This window comes from Tachypleus tridentatus, chromosome 7, assembly GCF_004210375.1.
Source record: "Tachypleus tridentatus isolate NWPU-2018 chromosome 7, ASM421037v1, whole genome shotgun sequence".
Taxonomy (NCBI): domain Eukaryota; kingdom Metazoa; phylum Arthropoda; class Merostomata; order Xiphosura; family Limulidae; genus Tachypleus; species Tachypleus tridentatus.
This window is the reverse complement of record NC_134831.1, coordinates 156,475,269-156,495,143: the sequence shown is the minus strand read 5'-3', so window position 1 is coordinate 156,495,143 and position 19,875 is coordinate 156,475,269. Positions and strand designations below refer to the sequence as shown.

The 19,875-nt window shown below is 32.4% G+C and overlaps 1 protein-coding gene across 8 annotated transcripts in view; it reads left to right on the top strand.

Moving 5' to 3' along the window:
* Positions 1-19,875, top strand: part of LOC143256980 (uncharacterized) — a 67,528-nt gene that overhangs the window by 32,936 nt on the left and 14,717 nt on the right. For 3 of the 8 annotated variants that reach the window (XR_013031644.1, XR_013031649.1, XR_013031650.1), the window contains exons 11-13: positions 8,480-8,787; positions 10,718-10,746; positions 13,586-19,044. Coding sequence is in view for 1 of the 8 variants with exons in the window: in XM_076514978.1 (XP_076371093.1) it covers positions 8,480-8,595 (116 nt within the window). In the remaining 7 variants the exon portion in view is untranslated. Of the gene's footprint in view, positions 1-8,479; positions 9,651-10,717; positions 12,018-13,585; positions 19,045-19,875 lie in introns of those variants that run through there. The other 5 variants (XR_013031648.1, XR_013031645.1, XR_013031647.1 and 2 more) reach the window with 5 other exon arrangements.

The following is a 19,875-nucleotide window of genomic DNA, read 5'->3' as shown; positions in this document are numbered from 1 at the left end:
CAGTATGGCCCTAGTCACTTTCTAAGCCACTTTAAAATGCTTGGAAGTCATCTCATTCTTTCAAACCAAGATTCTAAGAAGGTAGGTTGTGTCTGCAAGAAATGACTTATTTTTTAAGTCAACATACAGCTTAGATACTATGCTTGATAAATTATAGTGGAAGTGCAACCTGCATACAATGTTTGTCATAACCAGAAAATATAATTGTTTGCTGTGTGTGTGTAAGTGTAAATAGTTATAATTTTCATACATATGTATAATAACTGTGTTATAATACAAAAATATGGTAACAAAGGCATAATAAATATATAACATTATGAGACTTCAGATACTTAGACTAAACATTTATATTTTCGTGTTATAACTTGTAATTATTCTAGCACAAAAAAAGCATAATTTATATCTATTCTTAATTATTTATGATGGTTACAGGGTCAGTCAACTTGACAGACCACACTTGTATATGTTAGAGAAAATAACAGACAAAATGCAAGGTTCTGCTGGAAATAAATGTTTGAAATGTAATTAGGAAGACTTAAGATATAACAAAAATAATATTTGAAATTTTGGGTTGAAGAATAGTTTTTAATGATAACATGAAATCCAATTTGCATTTGGACTAGTAATTAAACTCTTATTTTCATAAACAAGTCTTTTGTAAAAATACTGCATTAAAAAATCAGATTTTATTTCTATACAAAAACATGCAATCTTTACTAAATAAAGTTTAGCAAATTTTGTGAAGGCACACATACTGCATCAAAAGTTATATCACAAATACTTAACTTGTGTATACTATTTCTTGCCCATTGCAACAGTGGTTATGATGCATATGCCTAACTTGTTTTATTAAGAGGAAAGAAAGCCAATAGAATTGTTTAAATATATCTTCTGTTAGAATGTACGAACAAACTTTATTTAACTTCTAAAAACATGAAAAGTGAAAATTGTGGAAAATTCTGACTTGTGTTTCCTTAACATTTATTATGTAAAGAATAAGTTTAGAAGTTATACAAAGTACATAGTAAGAAACTGAAGCCACCTTAAGAAGGAAAAAAACAAAAGAATAAAAACTGATCTTAAGTCATAGTTTAATGAGTAACTTTGAGTAGCTCATATGCACAAGAAGGAAATTTGAAGAAATGTGATTTTAAAATTATCAAGAAAGTCCAAGTCAAAAAAAGAAAAGAAATTTATCTCAAAACAGCTGGTATGGGTACTGAAACTTTAAAGTAGTGAACAATTTGACCCTCTTAGGTTATCTTCAGGTTAATTAAAGAGAAATTGTTAACCTGAAGATGATCTATAAAGGTTGAAATCTTGTTCTCTACTTCATTTTAATAAAAGTTTAAGTACCCATACCAGATATTTTGAGAGAGAGAATTTTATGTCAAGTGGATTTCTCATCATCATAAAAAAAAAAAAAAAAATTAAAAATGTGAAAAAACAGGAAGCTGTTTGCAAAACATTAATCCTTTCCTTGTTCAATGCTACCCTCTATCCTCAAGATAATTCTTCACATATTCCACAATCCTTCTATCTCCCCTTCACTGGAATTAATTGATTTGTAGTTCATCCAAGTCATCATGTTTGTAAAAACTACACTGACAAACACCACACCAACATTATTTATAAAATACAATGTGATAACTGCCACGACTTCTATGTTGAGAAACAAGTAGAAAAATGGAAACCAGATTCAAAGAACATAAAAAGTCACCTTCACACGTTTTCGAACACTGCAAGTTAAATAAACACAACATAACCATAGAAAACACTCAAATACTAAATAAAGAAACAAACATAAACAAACGCAAAATTAAAGAAGCCTTACTTATACAACAACTTAAACCCAAAATAAACCAATATAAAGGAACGCCTTTATACCTATATTAATATAATAAAATAAAATTATATATTCAAACATCTAACACTGCCCTCTACATTCCGACACTCAGTTACACAACCCCTTTCAAACATGTGGTCAGCTTCCGGTCAGTTACCTCTTTCTTTGTGAACCTGACGATGACCGAAGAAGGTCGAAACGTTGTTCGCTCTTCTATGTAAAATATTTTTTCAACCCAAACGAGCCATTTTTGCATATATAAAGTGATTTTTTCTTTTTTTACCATGAAGAAATCTTAATTTAATTTCCAAGAAATTGATTTATTTTCATACTTGCTAATTTTGTAAAAAAATACTTTTGTTTCATTTACATATTTCTACAAAGAATTCTGAGGTTCATGTTCTCACTTTTGGTATTATACTACTAGCAGGTGGGGGAGGCCCATTGTTTTCATATTTCTCTGTTATTATCCATCAATAAATTTTTGAGTCTTTTCACACTGCCAAATTTTGCTATGTGTTTCCTCACCTCTCCTGCAGAATCAGCTGGATCTAATATGACAGTTTTCAAGATGAGCTCCCAGCTATATTTTATTCACTTTGCCATTTTTTTATGAATCCATGTTGGCTCATTTGTTATCTTCAGCTCCCCTTTCTACACATGGTGATTTCACTGTAATTGGGATTTTCTGGGTCAGAATATGACTTTGTACAGCTACTTTTTTACTTCTCATTCTTTTTGGGATGTCGTATTTCTCCTTGGTAATATATTTTTGATTGTGTATCTGTAAAATTAGAGTATCATGTGTAATGTGGACATTAACACTTGAATCTTTTCTCTTTAATTGCAATTGTTTTTGCATTTGGAGCCATATCGCACCTCTATTTCTTTCCTGTCCTGTCCTTATCTACTCTTTTCTATCCACTTTTCAGGAATTTGTTTCATTTTTTCAAAGTTGATGAGTATGTTGCTAACAGTACTAGATACTAACCAGTGGATTTCCCTTTTATATTATTACCTTTAGGCAATCTTTCACTAATGTTCCATAGGTTTTTCATGTTTCATCAGATGAACTTGTCATTCTTTTCTTTTCCCTACCACCTTTGTTCCTGGTACCCTTTTCCTTCCCCATTATTTATTCAAAAATATCTATTCTGTTAGAATGTGCCAACAAACCTCACTTGTTTTACACCTTTTACATTGCAAAATCTTTTGCCATGTTTTTCCTACCTCTCCTGCAGAATCAGCTGGGCCTAATATGGTATTTTTTGACATGATTTCCCAGGTGTGTTATATATAGATTGCACCTGTCCAAGGTAGTACAAGAGTTTCTGTTTCTGCAGGCTGTTTCACATGTGAATCATCTTTCTCCAGGCTTTTATTCTAGGCTGTCTTTTATCTTCATGTCAAACTGGAGACTGACAGTCTTTACTAGGTTTGTCTCACCTCATTGTAATTTTCAATCTTCCTCATATTACCTCAGAGTCATTTCTCCCTTTGCAAAGGCTTTTTCTTCAGGTTTCTATCAATAACAAAGAGGAATGTCAGGAATTTTTATTTGCATATCTTAATATTTTGTCACTTGTGACCCCCTCTTTAGTTTATTTTCCATGAGATAGCTTTCCTGTTTTGTATGCTGCTCTTCAAACTTGCTATGGCCCTTATGTTTCGTCATTTGACAGAGCATTTGTTTGTCACTTCTGTGCTCTCAAGCTGTGCTTTCTCTTTCTTTGGTCAACTGGCTAGTGTTCACTCATTCCAAACAGGAGTCTGCCTATTACTCCTATCAGTTGTTTCTGGAGTTATCTATAATGGGGCTGTCAATCAAGTTGGAGAAGTCCTTACTGTGACCTGTCCAATATCTTCTCCATTTGGGTGTTTTTTCCACATACATCTTAATCAAGCTTGCCATTCTCCTCTTAGCCTTTGATTGATGTGCTTTCAGGTCAATTACAGCTGACAAAGTTTCATCATCTTTAAGGATGTGATTTTCCACAGTTGCCTTAGCCCCTTAGGTTACAGTTGTATGTGGGCTCTTTTGTTTTTCATGACTACTGAAATTTCACAGGAATCCTTTGACAGTTATTATTGCTGTTTCTCTTATCCTTGTTAATCAGCATTGGTACTTAATTATGACTTGCATGCAAGCATCTGGATCCCTCCTCTTCAACCAGTTTTCCACATTTATGGATGCATCTCTTCAGAGAAGGGAGGACATATGTTGATCAACTGGAATATCCATGCTTTTTCGTCTGTGACCAAGAAGTTATATCCTATCAATGTCCTGGAGTTTCTTATTGTAGGTGTTTTTTTGTTTTTTTAATCATTATTCTCCTTCAGGCCTGAAATTATCTGATGATCCATTATGCCTTTTATCAGGAATGCACCCGTGCTCCATCCCTCTGTATTCATATGTGAGATATTTATGTTCATGTGTCATGTTCTGGGTGCTTTTGCACTTACCATTGATTAGGTTTGTGTCCAGACAACATTTATCTGACAGAATGGTCTCTCAATCCTTTTGTTTTCCAGTGGCTTTTACTTCAGTGGGGTATTTTTCACACTGAGGCTTTCTGTGTTTATTAACAGTAAATTACCTTCGTTTTGGTTATTAGTTCCTGTTCTTCATACTCTGGCTACTTGTTTTCAGCCAGTATTGGACCGACACATTTGTCTATCCTTCCCTTCTCTTTCTTCTCCAGGTGATTTTGTTCATCCTTGACACTCAGTGTTCAGTCCTTCTCATAGTTCTCTCCTGACTGTCTCAGCTGTAGTTTCTGTGGCTTTTCCAGCTCCAACTTCTTCCTTTGTCTCCTTTCCTTCATTGCTACCCTTGCTCACTGGTGTGTCATACAGACCTTCCTATCTTATGTCTTCATACCTGGCTTTCCTCTGGTTACTGGTGAGGTGATATGATTACTTCCAGTACTTAGCCTCTTTCCTGGCTTGTTTCATTTGACCTTCCTTCATGGAAGTTTCTTCTTCAAATGGAATTTTTCTGTTGTTGGTTTCTGAGTTCAGGATTTCCCCAAATTAACCACTGTTTTTAATCAAGGTTAACTTTTAAATTGAGGCTTTTCTGACTCCTCGGCCTTGGATTTTTAGATAATCCTGTCCCATTAGTTTTGTTTTTCCTTATTCCACAGGTGTCTTTCTCTCTTATGTGTCACTTCTAGATTTGTTGTCTGCTGCAACAGGCTGCTCTTCCAGATGGGGATATTAATGTGGTCTTGCACTGCTTCACTTTGCCAGCATTTGAACCATACTCCCAGTGCTCCATTCCTTCTCCTCTTCACCTATTTGTGGTCTGTTAATTTGCTATCTATGTTTCATGTACTTTTTATTCTTCTCCTTTCTTTAGATACTATTTCTTCGCTTGTACTTTAATAGCTTACGAGAATAACACCACTGTTTATCTGCTTTCCCTTCATTTTATACCTTTTTATCGTTGTCCTGACCTGGATAGATTTCTGTGTCCTGTACTTGCTCTTCTCTGTTATATTGCCTACTTCCTTCTATGGTGTCCATCCTCATCTCTTTCTTCCTTGGCAACCATCCTTTTTTTTTCATATTCTTTCTCCTTTTTTGATCACCAGATGGGTTTCACTCTTCATTTGATTGGCTTCTACCTGTTTATCTTCCTCTTGGGCTTTGTTCTGAGTGTCTTCTTATCCAATTTTATCCAATTTGACACCTCATGGTTCACTGGCATTTCATCTCTGTCATCCTTTGGAGGAATTTCTTCATTCGGGTAAGTGGATTACCCACGATACTTTCACCTCTTGCAGTTTGCACCTGATCATGGTTTTCTCCCTCTTTGAGTTATCATCTTCTATCTGGAGCCATTCTGAAATATCAGAATTCAGTGAGATATTGATTGGGTAAGTTTGTTTTTCTTCTTTTTCCTTTTCAGAGGCCCTTTTATTAATGGTCATTATGTGTATACTACACTATGGTGACTGGTGCCTGACCATGGATTTTTTACTGTTCAAATATGCACTGTCAAGTCGTGTTTACTTGCATATTATAATTCCATAGCCATGCTTTGCACACTGTAGAGATGGGGTGTTCCACAAGATTGCTTATAGTTTTTATTGTTATGATGGAATTGCTTTATAAGTTTGCTTCTCTCAGATTGTACCCACAATGGACTACATGGGTAAAGCAGAAGGAAATAGCTGCCCATCCTTGCCATGCCTTGTTTTGAAGAAATCAGTATGATCTGCAATGGTCATCCATTGCATTGTCTCAGGTGTTGTCATTCCTTTGGACTGTCTACTACATTTCATTCTCCTTTTTTCTAGTAGTTTGAGAGTCCTTACCCCTTTCCAGTTCCAAGCTGCTAGGGTGGTGGACCACTGAACCATCCCCTGAATGGGTTAATAAAATAAGACAACATATGTAAATGATTACAAGTCCATTCAATTGAGAAGAGGACAATGGTGTTCAACTAGTGTAGATGACATGATACCATCAGCTATAAAACATAAGTGCAAATGGGATGTGACATCAAAAATAAATTTCACCTTTTCAGTTAGAATTGCTTATTTTACCCCTTTCCAGTTGTTTTGGATTTAGAGTAGAACCAGTCAACATGTATTATAGATGACTATATTCCTCTCTCATTTATACTCTATCAGTGTTGTGGGTTGCAGTGAAGGTAATTGCATATTTTTTTTTAGTTCTTTCCCTTCCACTTTCCCTCAATATATCATATTCAGAGGTTATTAATGTGCTTGGGATATTTCTAGTCTAATTTCACTTTTGAGAGAGATGGTTCACATTATGTAGATACCTTTTTGATACTTGGTGTTGGGTTCCTGGATTGACCTATCAATTTATTATATTCACATGTATCCTGAACTTCAAGTGAAAATGGTGTGCTCCTCTTTCCCACCTCTACCAGATGGCTGGGTTTTGAATTGTAGTAAGCTTGCTATCTGTAAAACCCTCTTTCCTATCCCCATGTGGATATCACCACTCACCAACTGGATTTTGGATTGTATTTGACTTACTGATGATATGATTCTCATCCTGCCTCCTTGTGGATCTCAGTTTCCAACAGCATGTAGTTACTCTACACCTAGGGAAATATCCTTTTCATTTTACCTATTTTTATAATTACTAAATTGAGTTTTGTAAATATGGCATGGTTTGGATCACTTTTCAGCTATATTTCTCTCTGTTGGATGTTATGTTAGTGGATGTAATGCACCTTATCAGCAGGTATAATTTTCCTATACTGAAAACGTATTGCTGACAAGCAGCTTATCCTCTTACACTTCCCACCCTTTTTCTCCACTGAAAGTCAATGTTTTGACCTTATATCAAACATCAAAGTGATAGTACACTAGAATTTAATAGAGGGAGCCATATGTATCATGAAAGTATGTTGCACTTTTATTGTTGGAGGGTTGATGCCTGACAATTTGCATTTGAGAATCAGTGGAATGAATGGATTCCAATGGAGGGGAGATAGAAGGCTTCTGGCATGTGTAAACAATTTCTTTGCTTATAGGGGGCACCATTGAATGAGAATAGCTATTTAGGTAAGAGGGGGCAAGTACCTATTGGAAATATACTTTTAGTACTGGAAAATTATAACTTTTAGACATTTTGAATTATCATTACAGCTATTTCAAGCAAGTTAATGGCTAATAGCCAGTTAAATTATAACAACATCTAAAGACTGCAACTTTCAGCAAAGTTAAATTTGAGACAGATTGGTGTTTCAAAATTTAGAAATGAACCATAAGGTGAGTGTTCTACATGGAAAAGTTGCAGCTACACAGCTGTTTTACATAATTAACAATCTAACTGTTGAAAAGGATGACAAATTGGGAAAACGTGGGTAATACCGTGTTGTGAACTAACTAAACGAGGATTGTTTTCATTTGCTAAGAGAATGTTTATACATGACCAGTACAAGTATCTTTTGTGTAAACTGAACAGTGAGATATGGTGACAGGTCAGTACTAGTGTAGAGACTTTTTGTGTCAGCAGAACAGGTGATAGGTTTGTCCTAGTGTGTGAATGATTTTTCTGCTGGATGTGTAAGTTAGTGTTATAAGAAGTTTGGAATTCAGACAGTGTTTCTAATTTCTATAAAGTGAAAAAAGGAATAAAGAAAAGTTTAAGATTACATTTAATCTAGAAAAAGCAACTTTGCAAAATATGAAATTGCACTACTGGTTAAAATGTTTTTACACAAAAATCACACGAGAGAAGATAACAAGATTTTTGAAATAACTTATTGTATCAAAAATCACAAAAACTTCTTGTAGTAAACCTACAGTCTTAATCAAACACAACTGTAATAAACTTAAGAACCAATAAAAAAACAAAACAAAACAAAGTAAGTACATTTCAAAATATTTAGTTAAAGATTTTTGACATATCAGCATTTATTTCTGATTACATGTCATTGTTAGTTGTGTACAATGTACAACAACATGGTATCAACAAGTTCTGAAATATGTCATTTAAATAAAATATATACATGCCAAGATTATGAAGGTTTTTGGACTTTATTACAATATATGCATTATTTCTTTTAATGTTTTTTTGTAATGTATTAATATATTTAGAGTATTTGATAACCTTTCCATTTTTTCATTTTCTCCTCTTTCCTAGATTGTTCCAGTACTGAATTCACATGTATGAATGGTATGTGCATCCCAGCCAGTCACTTCTGTGACAAGTATAATGATTGCACTGATCACAGTGATGAACCTAATGGGTGTGCATAACAGTGTACCCAGGATGTGAACACCAGTATGAAAATGGACATTGACATTTTATATTATTTTCTGGTGTGCGTGATGAATTCAATAGCTATGGAGATAGTAGTGATGAAGAAAACTGTGACAAGACCTCTGCCACAAATGGATAAAGATCTAATTTTGCTAATATGAAGCCCAATGTAAAATCTTCTTTGAAATGTAATTATAACTTACAAATATATATTTAATTTATACAGAAATGTTTAATTCTTTAAACAGACACAAAAATATTCTCCAGAAAGTTGTGTATGAGTATAAGAGCATGGAATTTATTCTGTTTGCATTTTGAATTCACATGCAACAGATAATTTATTAAAAAACATTTAAACAATAATTTTGCTTTTCTTTGAATTTTTCCTAATGTTATACAGTTGTAAAAAAAGCAATTGAGTGGTTGAATGTTTTATGCTGAAAATTCAAAGTGCTATCACAGCAAGTGCCTCCAAAATTAAAGTATATTTTTATGACTGTATTAATAACAGACAATAATTACTGGTTGTGTAAACTTGTACTGTAGGGTACATTAAACTATTGCTTTATGATACAGAAAAGGTAATAGTACAGTAAAAATAATTTAGTTTCTTCACTTTTAATTATTATATTTGGCAATAAATGCTCTTCAAAGACATTTACTGTAAAGTAATATCAATATTGACACCTTGAAAATATATGATGCAGCTGAACAATTCTAGTTTTATGCAAGAAATGTGTGATTATGCAGAGATGAATTTATCAGTGTAGAAGTGTAAATGTAACATGTGTATATATGTATAGACCTTAATATGTAGTTTCAAAATTGAAATTCTGACTTTGTATTTTTCTGAAAACATGTATTTTTCCATTATTCACACAAGATTTATTAACATATAAAATGATTTTCAAGTATTTTCAGTATGTGAAAGATTCAATATTTTTTCGAACTTTTCCAGTTCTTGTAGTGCAAAGTAACTGTTTTGAATAAGATAAGCTTACAAATACTTTGTTTCAGCATCAGACTTCCAATAAATTTATTAAGAAACACCTTTTTAGGTTTTAAGCATTTTTCTGTATGTGCTGCAATTATAGACAAAATATTTACTGGGTAAAGTGTCAATAAGGCTTAACACAAATTTTACACACATTCTAAGTACTTGCTTCTTTTTATTTAACCTTTTCTATGTCAAGCGATTCCTAGAAGTAACTTAAAAAAAAAAAAAGGCTTTTAATTTTGCATTTTGATAGCTTATTTAATACATGAGAACATGCAAATTATTTTGGGCAAAAAAATAAAGATACAACAAGAAATGTGTTGCTCAAATGAACTTAGGCAATTATGTTTGAAATATGGAGAGTGCCAACATTATCTTTGGAAAATCATGCTAAGGGTTGAATTGAGTCTCCACAAAGTCTATGAACTTGTAACTGACATGGTTTAAGATAGGAAACCTGTTATGTTTAAACACCTGTAACATCAACATTGTGATAGTTAGGAGTTACACTATAGTGAAACACCTATAAAATTGACATTGTTTAAGCTAGGAGCCACACTTGGTATATAAAACTGTTAATGTTAATTTGAAACTGTTTAAGATAGCATTTGCTTTGTCTATGAATGCTGTGTAACCCTGACATTGTATGAGTTAAAATTCCTGCCTTGTCTATACACACCTGTAACCTGGATAATTGTTTGAGCTAGGATTAGTGCTATGTCTATATTCACATAAGGTTTTCACTGGGCATACATAATTATGTATCACTTATTTAAATAGACTAATTTCCACACAGACATGGACTTAAGAATAAAGGTCATAATATGCAACCCTTGTTGGTATAAAAGGATTAGGACATGTTCGTGTCATTCAGACATCAACAAAAATGGCATAATTACATGTAGCTACTTCATGGAAATGTAGGCAAGAATGTTAGGGAATATACCTAATAAAGATGTATTCTCTACTAGTGATGAGATTCATGATTAATTCAGTCATTATGCTTCTAAATTTTAATTTTGTCAGTAGGTAATGTGGTGTGTAGTAACAGCATTTCTATTGTATTGTAGCTTTGAAGACTGTTCTCACTTTATGCTGTTAATAATTTTCTCCATTTTCAGAAAGACCTCTGACACAGAAGAATATGACTGTAAGTCTACAATTTTCTTCCTGTCTGTTTTTGATGTTTATAGATTCTTTTGCTAAATATTTAGAGTATTTATTGTGAAAGAAGGGTTGTAGTTATGTTATTTACTTCATTCTTTGTGGCATCTTATGTATTACAAATCTTGTTAACTCTTAAGAGATGAAGCAGTCTATGATACCAGTCTTTACATTTTTGGGGTGACTTGATTTTGTAGTCAAGCTATTGTAATGGTTTAAAATAACTGCCACTACAAAAAAAAAATGTGTGTGTATTATACTTTAACAACAACAGAAATTTAAAGTGTGACTTTCAAACAATTGTAATCCAAGGTTGATAACTTAACCAAACTATGAGTCATTTGCTGTGAATATTTACATATTGTATTGTTCATTAACATTAGTTTCAAGTCCTGGCCAGGAATATGTTTCTTTTGGTAACTGTTTCAAACACAAAACTACACAATAGGTAGTGATCTCCCTAACATGGTAGTCACTTAGCCATTACTTTTTCTAATGATAATGAGGTGTGATCCACAGAACTTTGAACCCACAGTCAGGATCACTTTCCACTTAACAAAATAACCATTACAATGATGTAAAATTGTATCTTGCTTGCTGGCTCCATACAGGCTTTCACAAACAATAGTGTATAAAAACTGAATTACTCTTAGGAAGAATCTGTCAAGCTAAATGATGTACTTATTTACAGAGAGACAAGCAAATACATGTAATAAACACTACATTATGCAACATTTATTTAGCATCATAGTGGAAAACTTTGAATAGAATCATACAAAATTCAATCTGTCATGTATTACAATATTAGTAGTGATATTACATCATACATTAATGTAATAAAAACCAGTAAGTGCACTGAATAATTTAAAATAATGTCCATATTACAAAATATTCTTTATTTGGCTCAAATAAAATTGTCATTTTTCAAAGATCTTAACCTTTGACGCGCAACAAAAAATATTGTCTGAAACTGTTAAATTGACATGAATTTCAATGTATAAGTATCTTTTGTACCAAGAAACATTAGATTATCATCTGTCAATATAATTTGTTTACAATGACACATTAGGATAACTGTACCAAATTAAATGAAAAGATTACATTAACTCTTACACTGAAGAATCTAACTGACAGCTTTCAAAAAGACTGACAGAATATTTGTAGGCTCGTTCTCATGTATTTTAACACAGTGGTTAAACATAATCATGCCTTTTGATTTCAGAAGCTTAAGGCAGTGATAAATATAACAAATCATACAATAATTAAAGAAACTATCAAAAAACAAAGTCCTAACATTAATAATTGTTAAATTTATATTTAACACAGTGGTTAAACATAATCATGCCTTTGGTTTTCAGAAGCTTAAGGCAGTGATAAATATAACAAATCATACAATAATTAAAGAAACTATCAAAAAACAAAATCCTAACATTAATAATTGTTAAATTTATATTTAACACAGTGGTTAAACATAATCATGCCTTTGGTTTTCAGAAGCTTAAGGCAGTGATAAATATAACAAATCATACAACAATTAAAGAAACTATCAAAAAACAAAATCCTAACATTAATGTACAGGTTGTAGTGTTATGTTTAATTTTTCCTTTACTTAAATAAGAGAAAAAAAAAAAGGGGGGGGGAGGGATTTAAGAATCTACAAATATGGATTGTAGAAAAAATTTTAACAAGGCTGTAGATACTGTCGATATTATTTACTCAAAATACAAGCCCCTATTTTGGTTCTATACTGTTACCTATAATTACATTTGGGGAGTCAAAATAGGGATTTGTAGTTTGAATAAATACCTACAATATCTCCAGTCTTTTTTATTTACTTTTGTTATGATTCCCATTTGCAGGATACAGATTTCCAATTTTTATTTATCTTTTTTGCTAGATGTTTTATACTTTACTGTTTATGGTGCATTTTGCCCAAAGGCTCTCTTTGTTTGTTTTTTTATCCCTGTTATAATCTAGTATCATGGTTCATGATTATTCAGTTGAAATGCTCTTTTTTTCTCTTCAAATCTGAATTATACATAAGAAATGGATTCAACACTTGGTTGTAGGCATTTTTTTTTCTTGATTGTAGGGATGTTTCAATGGGTTGTTTTTATTCATTGCTACCTTATTTCTGTATTTTTGACACTGCCATCCCCACATCATTCTTATGTTTTGAGAATAGTTTTATCACTTGCACTCTTTCCAAAGTGAGAATGAGTTCTTAGCATGTGTAGATGTTTTATTTGTTATGGTGTTATGTGTACAAAATATCTGGCCAAGGGGTGAAATGATGAATTTTTGCAGTTAACTAGATGGTATTATCATATTGCTTTGATTTCACTCAGTATGCAACAGGAGCTGTAAAAACAGGAGAGTTTGTTGGATACTATTTTACAGAGCAATAGCTCAATTTTTCTATGCCTTATTAAAACACACACACACACACACACACAAAAGGATATTATGCAGGGATGTAGGCAGTCTAAATTGTTACTTTGAAAACAAACGTAGGTCTAGAATGAACAAGTGCTTTTGTGACCATTTAGTGAGGGGGATTTATTTCAGCTCTTTTGTGTAATTCTAGTTTGTGCAACAAGCTAAAGGGTGCTATGCTAAAACCATAAGTTTGTAGAATAACAGTCCAGCAAACAAAGAATTTTTGCAAATTTGGAACCACTGAATATGGTAAAATGCATATCAAAACTAATATCTCACAGTCCATCTGGAATTTAATTTATGAATCTCGGTAAACCTTCTGTGTTTAAAAATGCTTAGAAAACAAAGGAAAACATTACATTATGTACAAAGTTCTCTTTCCCCAGGTGCTCCATCCATGTAACTGAGGGTTACTTGTGTCAACAAGGAGTGAGTCTCACCCCCAAACAATTAAATGGTTTGCAGTTAGAACAGGTAGCAGTGTACTTACTACAGTGCTGTATCTCTAAAATAAAACATGCATGCAGTGACTTCGGTAATGCAGGAAATCCCGTTGATAATGAAGATTAGTGAAATTTTGTAGTTGTTTTGATCACTGTTGTATATTAAGAATAAACCCTGAAATGGTATGAAAATTCACAAAATTGCTCTAACATCTATGAGGTAGAAAGCTCCTCATGTCACAACTTTAAGATGTGTAGAGGGTAGCCTTGCTTGTGAATTTCAGGTAGGCCACAGATGTGTGGAGTTGTGCTGTGATATACATTTATAAATTTTCTTTTTCTCAAAACCAGCTATAAAAGTGAAACACATGAACCACTGTATACTTAAACGAAATATTTTCAGCCTAGTAATTTTAAAACACAATAAATGAGCATATTTTACAGCTAATGAGAACAGCTACACAAGTTTTGATGATATTAGGAAAAACGCACAGAAATAAACCAGATCTATGAATTAATTTTACTTTTCTATTTTCTAAGTTGTAAAACATCACATTTTGAATTCAATTTTCATTATTTGAATATTCCTCCCAAAACTTTTCCTAAGCATAATGCATCTAAATAAAAGAACATTCAAATTTGTATATTACTAGACCAAGATGACTATGACATAGCTTCATCCAGATGTTTTGTTTAATTTGCTACTTCATTTTCATAAATATATTACTCTAAGAATTATCTAGTTAGTTTTTCACAGTAAACATTACAACACTTGTGTTCAGTGGAGAAAATGTGTGTATAATTATATCTCTTTGAAAACAAATATATTTCATTCCTAAGAACTTTACAAGCAATTAAGGATATTTACTTTTAATTTTAAAAATTTATTCAGAGGATTCTAGGAAGAAAAGTATTTTAATCTTCTGTAAGTAAATGTTAGAATTGCATTATACGATATTTTGAAGTAAAGATACATTGTAGTGTTGGCTATATCTGTGTAAACTTCCTTACCCAAAATGATTTTGTCATGAAAAGTTTTCTATCTCTACCTGTGTTTATTACTAATATAAATTAGAAAGAGAACACCCTCTGTGGTACAGTGGGATGTCTGCAGATTCATACTGCTAGAAACAAAGTTTCACTTCCTGTGGTAGTCAGAGCACAGATAATCCATTTTGTAGCTTTGTGCTTAATTCCAAACAAACAAGTTAGAAAAAATAATAATGTTTTATATACAAAATTCTTTCCCACTGATAATCTTTGTCACACTCCAACTGTTACTTCATTTTTATGTAAACCAGCCTTTGATTGTAAATTATGTTTAGTAGATTTTATTATTTATATGTATATATTGTTCATAATATTTCACTTTAATATGGGTTATGGCTACCAATAACGGCAAGGGCAATGAAGTACTGATGGTGTATGCTTAGTCTCAGTGTTACTAACATCCTAATATCTTCTGTCGCACTCTAACAATGGATTCAGGACACAGACCTTGTGTGCCAGTGTCTAGCAATGTCTTTGCTTTAAAGTCTGTAATCTTTTCAGGGTATCTTGTGCATGTTTTATGGGTAAAGACCTCTATTCTGTCATTCCATTAAAGTTGTAGCAAACTGGACTTGACTGATAGGATTTGAAGACTATTCCACACTCTGATAACAGCACTATAAAATTCTTTTAGTGAATTTGCAACAGCCTGCTGTCATTAGTCAATTTCCATTTGTCCTGCAGCTTTTCCTCTGGCTGAAACATTGAAAAGTTTTCTTTGAAGCCTAGTCATGATTCATGAACAACTAGAAACACTTTAATGTTTAGTGATTCACCTCAAAGTGACAACTAAATCGAGATTGGATTGCCTTGGTATATGGAACATACTGAGTTACTTGTGTGCTACTTCATGAGGAGCTGGATTTCCATAACAGTGAAAATAGTTGATTGTTACTATTTTAAAAAAATATTTTTTTGCATTATCATGGGTATAATTTTAAACAAGTAAAGTTGAATGTTTTGTGTAGTGTACATTAAACATGTAAAAGGAAACAGACATGTAAGATATTGATATTCAGATTGCAATCTTATTAATTGGAATTGTGAAATCTTATAATTTTGGTTAGAATATATTTTGAGTTTCAATGAAATTATACAAAACATAATTGTGAATAGCTTTACACTATAAAATAAAAATTTGAAAACATTGCAGCCACACAAACTAAAAGATAAAATAAATTATAATAATATTTCTCAATAATATTCACATTTAGAAAATAGTCTTTACAAAAAAGTGTATTTTTGTAGATATGCAGTCATATCTTTTTTGTTGCTTCAATTATCACAATCTTTCAAAGGGTGATAGAATGATAATTAACCTAAGTTCTTGCAACCAGAAGTCAGAACAAGCCTAGATCACACGACCTGGTGACAGTGATAACTTCCAACCTGCTATTTGGAAACACAACTTAGGCATTCTCTCCTGATGATAAATCAGCACAATTCATTCTAAGGGACATCAAGACTGCTTCACTGAATTGAAAGCCACTTGAATTTAATAAAAAAATAAAATCTGTTTGAATAAGTCTTTCAACAACTGCGCATGAAGCTTGCCAAAGTTATAGTCAGTAGCTCTTAAATTGGCAATGAAACTGCATGAGAACATTTCAAAATGTTTCTGATAATGCCTAAAATAACTAGTATCTTCTGCCTTTCTTCTATCTCTTTAACGTTTGAGGTCCTATGTCTTGATAAAACTGAGAACTGTTGATTTGTGTTTTGAACAATTTTTTCATGATATAAAAGACTAGTGTAGATATTAATTTGATTTCTTAGTTTTTTATTTTACGAGAGTTAAAAGCAGATGCTTACTGGAAGTTGTGTTTGTAACTTATTAATGTTGAGAATTTTGTGATTTAGTAATAAACAAAGAAATAGTTTGAGATGAGCAAAAAACAGCAAGCAGATACAGACAATAGCAGAAAAAAGTAAAGTAATGGCCAAAGAAATGTTTGGCATTAAACTTCATATAATTATATGTGCTAACATATAATTACAGTGGTAGAAGTGATAGACCTATGTTAGAGTAGGAATAACAGAGAAGTAGATAAGAATAGTGACTTATTCTGTAAAAGCAGGATTCTATAGTAATTAAATCAGCCTGAAAGATAAAAGTGGCATTAGTGAAAGAGTATGAACTTAGAAGAAGTTTTTCATCAGAAGTTCAGAAGAATTGAACCCAACACTGGAAAAAGTGTTTCACTTTGTGGCATTTCTGCAGCAATAGTTCACCAGATGAGCAGACATGGCCATCTGTGAAAATAGTTTTAGAGACTGGCAGACCTATTAGTGTGAGAACAGTTCATTATCATGTGTTCAACTAACATGTCACTATTATTTAAGGAAAGAGCACCTATATATGTGGAGGAAGATGGTCAACTTGCAAAACAAGTATGGAAGCCCATGGAGGTAATGTAACTAGCAAATCGAAAAATATCCAGTTAAATGGCCAACCAGAATCAGGAATATACCAAAGGTAACAGGAGGTTAAGAGGCAGAAGGAAGAAGAGATGCCATGTTTGTCATAAAATGGAACATATTGCATAGGAGTGCAAACTTATCACCCAGTAAACAACAGCATAAACCTCAAAATAAAGTAGTTGCAGCTATTTACAAAGATATTTCTGGCACTATATATGTTGCTGCCAGAAGAAAAATAAATCGAGAGAGCTTGTCAAATTCAGTAAATGGAAAAGCACAATTGATCAGCAACATGACAGTTGGTTAGCTCAAGTTAGATAATGGATCAATATTGCCAATGATGATGAGAGCATGTGACAAATATCAAGAGGTGTCAACAAAGCATAATATGCCAATATGTAAAGGATATGATGGAGACAAGTAAGTTCTATATGATACTGGGTGCAGTAGTGCAGCAGTTAGAACTAGTCAAGTATATAAAGCTCAAAGGCAAGGTATTCCTGTTTGTGCTAACTGATGGGACCATGAGAAAATTTCCTATGGCAAAACTAAATGTGGGTACTCCATATTATGTGGGATACCTTGAGGCCATGTGTACAAGGAACCACTATACAACTTAGCAATAGGAAATGTACCAAGTGGTAAGAATGTAGTGGAACTATACAAAAAGAAAACTGCTGAAACAAATGCAGTCATATATATATATTAATATTGAAAAATAAATAAATAAATAAATAAACTATATATTCAAACATCTAACACTGCCATCTACATTCCGACACTCAGTTACACAACCCCTTCCAAACATGTGGTCAACTTCCGATCAATTATCTCTTTCTTTGTGAACCTGACGATGACCAAAGAAGGTCGAAACGTTGTTCACTCTTCTATGTAAAATATTTTCTCAACCCAAACGAGCCGTTTTTGCATATTTATTTCAGAATCAGGAAACTGTCTTCATAATAGAAGATAAGAAACTAATAAGCTTAAGAGCTTTGAGTGAAGATGAGACATACAAAGACTTCAACATAAGTGTCAAGCTGACTGATAAGAATAAAGAAAAGTAAAATATATGTAAATAGATCAAGAAATATGGACCTCGTGCAACAGAAGGTCAAGATGAAGACAAGGAATCCCATTATGGAAAAGCCCTACTGAAAACACTACCTTAGGAGAGATAAACAAAAATCTGTAAATGTTGATGTAGACCATACGAGAAGACAGTATGTGAACTAAGAAAAGTCATTATATGTATTGAAAAAAAATTGTAAATACTTCTATTGAAGAGAGGTTTATGTCACAATATAAGACTATTTTGTAGATATTAATTAGCTTATTTTGTGAATGGATATTGTATGGTTGTTTAGTTTTTATTTATTTTGAGAGAATTTAAGGCAGATAATTGGTAAAATGATGAATAATGCATCTTTCTACAGATGTGTGCTAAAATTGTTGGCTGTTCTAATAAATCATTAATGATGTCTACAGTACTCGTCTCATTATACAAATTACATGTTTTATATAACATGCATTTCTTAGTTGGGCAGCACTAAGCGTATTTGTATTCCACCTTGACAAAAGTGATCTTATTTTGATAAAATTTGCAAACATTTTGGCCAAGACTACATTTATCACTTTCATCTGTGTTTAGTCCCCTCTCAAAGGGTGAAACAGATACTTGTGCACATTGATATGAGATAGGTATTTCCTCCCTTGTATATTTTATTAGAAATAGGTGTAACTTTAGATTAAGGGTTACTACATTTGAGTGTGTAATGTATTACAATTCTTTATACCCTTTTCTTATGAAGATGCTTTAGAAAAATGAAAACTCAGAAGTCAGTATAGTCATTTCATTATTCTGCAGAGATGCCAGACAGTAGCTGTTAAATATATAAACTTTAGTGAATAAAGATTTTATTTATTTGTTTACTTGTTTTCCTCTGTTGTCTATAATTAAACTTATTCTTTGTGTTACATTTCCTGAATCTGAGTTCCTGCAAATACTCTGATGGCTATCATTGTAATTGAATACCATAGATATAAAGATGTTGCTTCTTGAAAGCTATTTAATAATGTTGTAATAAATCCAAGAGCAGACAAGCAATAAAGCAGAAATAAATAGTGATAAGGGCAAATGATAAAGCAGTACAGCTTTTGACCACTGTAGCTCATGAGATTTAATTATTTTCTGTACAAGCAAGTTCTATAAAATTCTATAAAAAGGTAAGGTTTTAATGCACCTGAGAAAGGGGTTCTGGTCGAAGTATCATGCTAGTTCAAAATACATTTCCTTTAAGAAAGTTACATGCTTCTATACTCGCATTATTGAACAATAATTATCAAGTGAATCTCATAATAGTAAGTGTATTCTGCTCTAAAATACACAAAGAAATGTCCACACACTTGTCTTTCAGCCATTCCAAGAACCGATAACCCTAGGAGATTGTCTTCTCATATTATACTGAAACTCGAGACTCGTTATTCCTCATGCCTACTGAGAAAAGTTTTATTTTTTAAGTTCTTAATATTTTTTTACTGAAGATCTTGCAAAACACGTTTCCAAATCAAAATATGCCAAACAGTATGCATTTTGGAAATTACTTACGATTGCTTTGTGTCCCAGTTTCAGCATTTATTTTAATGTTACAACTAGAAAGTGAGAATTAGTAAAGAAGTTAGTTTTCTATATTTTTGGTTTAACATTCAGAAGTTTATGTCCAAAAGTGCATATATTTCATTATTGTCCCACGCCCTTTTCT